The sequence below is a fragment of the Amblyomma mixtum genome, chromosome 3 (assembly GCF_055824585.1).
Source record: "Amblyomma mixtum isolate Tamu chromosome 3, ASM5582458v1, whole genome shotgun sequence".
Classification (NCBI taxonomy): Eukaryota; Metazoa; Arthropoda; class Arachnida; order Ixodida; family Ixodidae; genus Amblyomma; species Amblyomma mixtum.
This window is the reverse complement of record NC_143014.1, coordinates 291716623-291719637: the sequence shown is the minus strand read 5'-3', so window position 1 is coordinate 291719637 and position 3015 is coordinate 291716623. Positions and strand designations below refer to the sequence as shown.

Below are 3015 nucleotides of genomic sequence, written 5' to 3'. Positions count from 1 at the left end.
CGTTATACTAAACATTGTTGGCGATCAACCGTAGCGTATCCCTACTACAGCCGAGCTGATGACAAGAACTATCATAATTCCGTCAACTCTCAGAATGCATACGCACTGACATACAAACATTGTGACGTAGGTTAAAAATATTTTGTCGCATTGTATTACTACTTACGTACCTAGCAAGAATAAGAAAAAGGGAAAATATAATTTCGCACAAACAATGTGAAATCGTGATGTTCAGCGAGTGAGTAAAAGATCGTGTCACGCGGTTTTCCATGCCTGCTGCAACAGAGTTCGCGATGGAAGGCGTCCTTTCCACGGTGGCTGCCGACGCCGCCTTTTTGTTCGATGACTTGCCGCTGGAAGAGCTGGGAGCGGACCTGGACTCGTTCCTCTCCAGCGACTGCGGCAGCCTGAGCCAGGATGGGGAGAGCAGTGCGGTGGTCATGGGCCACGCTGCCACTGAGGATCTCGCTATGCAACTGCCAGAGTTCGGAATCGTCACCGACCCGGCGTGCTGCTACCCGATCATCAGCGGAGAATCGTCCGGCGGCCAGACAGCCAGCAGTGCCAGCGCGTGGCCCACGGGCCACGACTTCCAGATGCCGGCGGACTTCAGTCCATACTCCGGCTACGAGGGCGCTGCTTCGGCCACTTCATCTGCGCCGTCTCCCGACGGATCCTTCAACGTGGGCTGGTCCGAGGAGTTTGCCGCGGACGACCTGATTAACTTCGTGGTCCACGGTGTCGGACTCAAGACCCTCATGTCCAATTTCCCTGAAGGTGCCTCCTTCTTTAGCAACGCACAGTCTAGTCCCGCTGTTACCGATTTACCGCCTCCGCCCCCGCCTCCGCTGTCTGTGGCCGGAGGTAGTCCCATCCAGAGCTGGCTTCAACCGGTGCAACGCGGGGCTCGCAACCTCAAAGCGGGTGTCCTAGTTGGCTGCCAAACGGCCGGCACGACGCGGCAGCAAGGTGGACGAGCGCCGCAGCCGAGCCCCTCCGCTTCTCGCGCGCAAAATAAGCTGGTCCGCTGTTCCTACCCGGGTTGCAACAAGACGTACTCCAAGACCTCGCACCTCAAGGCCCACCTGCGCCGACACACGGGTGAGAAGCCGTTCGCGTGCGAGTGGCCCGGCTGCGGATGGCGTTTTCCCCGCTCGGACGAGCTGGTGCGCCACACACGCTCTCACTTGGGCATTAAGCCCCACCGCTGCCAAATCTGCGACAAGCGCTTCTCACGTTCCGAGTACCTCGCCAAACACTTAAAGGTACACCGGATGGAGAAGGTGAACTCGGGGCCGCCCATGATAGCCTGGTCCCTGGCGCACGCATCGACCATCGCTCGTGATTGACCCTCTCATCGGCATCGGCATCGCCGTTAGCTGCCGTTAATACCCCTGGACTTGAAATGCGCGGCCGCGCCGCGCGTCTTTTGTGTTTCGTTGCCATTCCTGCCCAGTGCCAATCTCATGACCTTTATTTGTGTGGTGGATGATTCCCGCTGGTCAGACGGGTGCGCTTGTGCCGGGCTTGAGCCCACGAACCTCTTGCTGGACCCGGGACGCCTCGAGAGATGTTGCGGGCCAAGCTAATATAAAGCGCAGTTTATAAAATAAAGCGCAGTTTCGACGACTAAAAAAAAGCTTCGAAACAACCACCATTGAAAAGAACAGCTGAAGAATTAACCATAGCCATCAATCATTTTAAATACTAAATCAAAGCAGCTAAAGCATTTTACTTTCGAAATACCTTAAAAAATTTCCCAAAACATGATCCACAAAAGTTCTGGTGTTACTTAAACCCTCAAATAAAAAATTAAATCCAAGCATCTCCAGAGGAAAAAAATGAAATACTGACACCATAATGAATAACTATTTTCTGTTTTCACTGCAGACTACAGAAACCTGCCGTGGACCAGCCCTTGCACAGGCCAGAAAATAGGGCCCCTACTGTAACCGAAGCTGGAGTCTTAAACCTTTTACTAAATTTGGACACTAAAACAGGACTAGGGCCTTATAACACCTCGAAAAAATTCCTGCGCCGATATGCCGAATGGGTAGCAAAATTTTTAGTACAAATACTTGTCATCCTACACCCTCCCTAAAGAATAGAAAACAGCTGCACCAATGCCCAACACCAGTGCAAACATCAGGTAGCAAACCAGATCCCTCATACTTCAGACCAATCTCACTAACCAGCACAGTGTGCAAGCTATTTGAACATGTCTTCTGAAAACACAGAATAGCCTATCTAGAAGAAAACGTAATAACACCATTTCAGCACAGTTTTCGTACACGGGTTCGTACCGTTGCCGACCTAACTGAACTAGGGCAAGATATAGCCACCGCTATTGATCACCACAATCAAGTAGACCTCATTTTCGTAGACATTTCGACAGCTATGGACCGCGTATCACACACTAAACTTATTTCGAAATTCGAAACAAATTACTTTGAGGAACTGGCCTCATTTTAGACTCGATTAGGGACTACCACACAGCGTATTCAGTTCGTTGAAATTATCCACGAAAAGTCCGCGACATCCAATGTAATATCAGGTGTTCCACGAAGAAGTATTCTAGCCCCAGTTTTTATAAATGACCTACCTACTAGAATTTCTTACATAACACTTTTTTGCTGACTATTGCGTACTTTATCTGGACATTAACTCGGCCAATGACCATATAGCTTTAAATAACGCCTTAACAACAGTGACCAAATGGTGCGAATATTGAGACATGAGTACTAACGTTACCAAATCTGTTCTTTTACCAGTAACCAGAAAAAAAGCATACATCGCTTTTTCAGAGTACCTGATACAACAATACTTTTGCATCTGTCCGCGAATACAAATACTTAGGCATAAAACTAACCTCAGACCTCGGGTGAGATTCTCATATAAAGAAAGTCCCATCAGCCGCACTAAAACAGTTATTTTTCATTAATAGACACCTCAAAGTTACACCATGTGAAACATTGCATGCAAAAAAAAAAAACGTTAGAGCAGTATTATAGAGTA

General features: G+C 49.0%; 1 protein-coding gene across 1 annotated transcript; it reads left to right on the top strand.

Moving 5' to 3' along the window:
- The first annotated feature begins 269 nt into the window (after nt 1-269).
- On the top strand, nt 270-1349 carry LOC149355157 (uncharacterized). The gene has a single exon (XM_089576076.1). It carries the CDS (start codon nt 270-272, stop codon nt 1347-1349), a length of 1080 nt encoding a protein of 359 aa, XP_089432202.1.
- The last annotated feature ends 1666 nt before the right edge of the window (nt 1350-3015 follow it).

Excerpts from the sequence above, each read along its gene's own strand:
- LOC149355157 (XM_089576076.1), top strand. The coding sequence starts at position 270 with ATGCCTGCTGCAACAGAGTTCGCGATGGAAGGCGTCCTTTCCACGGTG.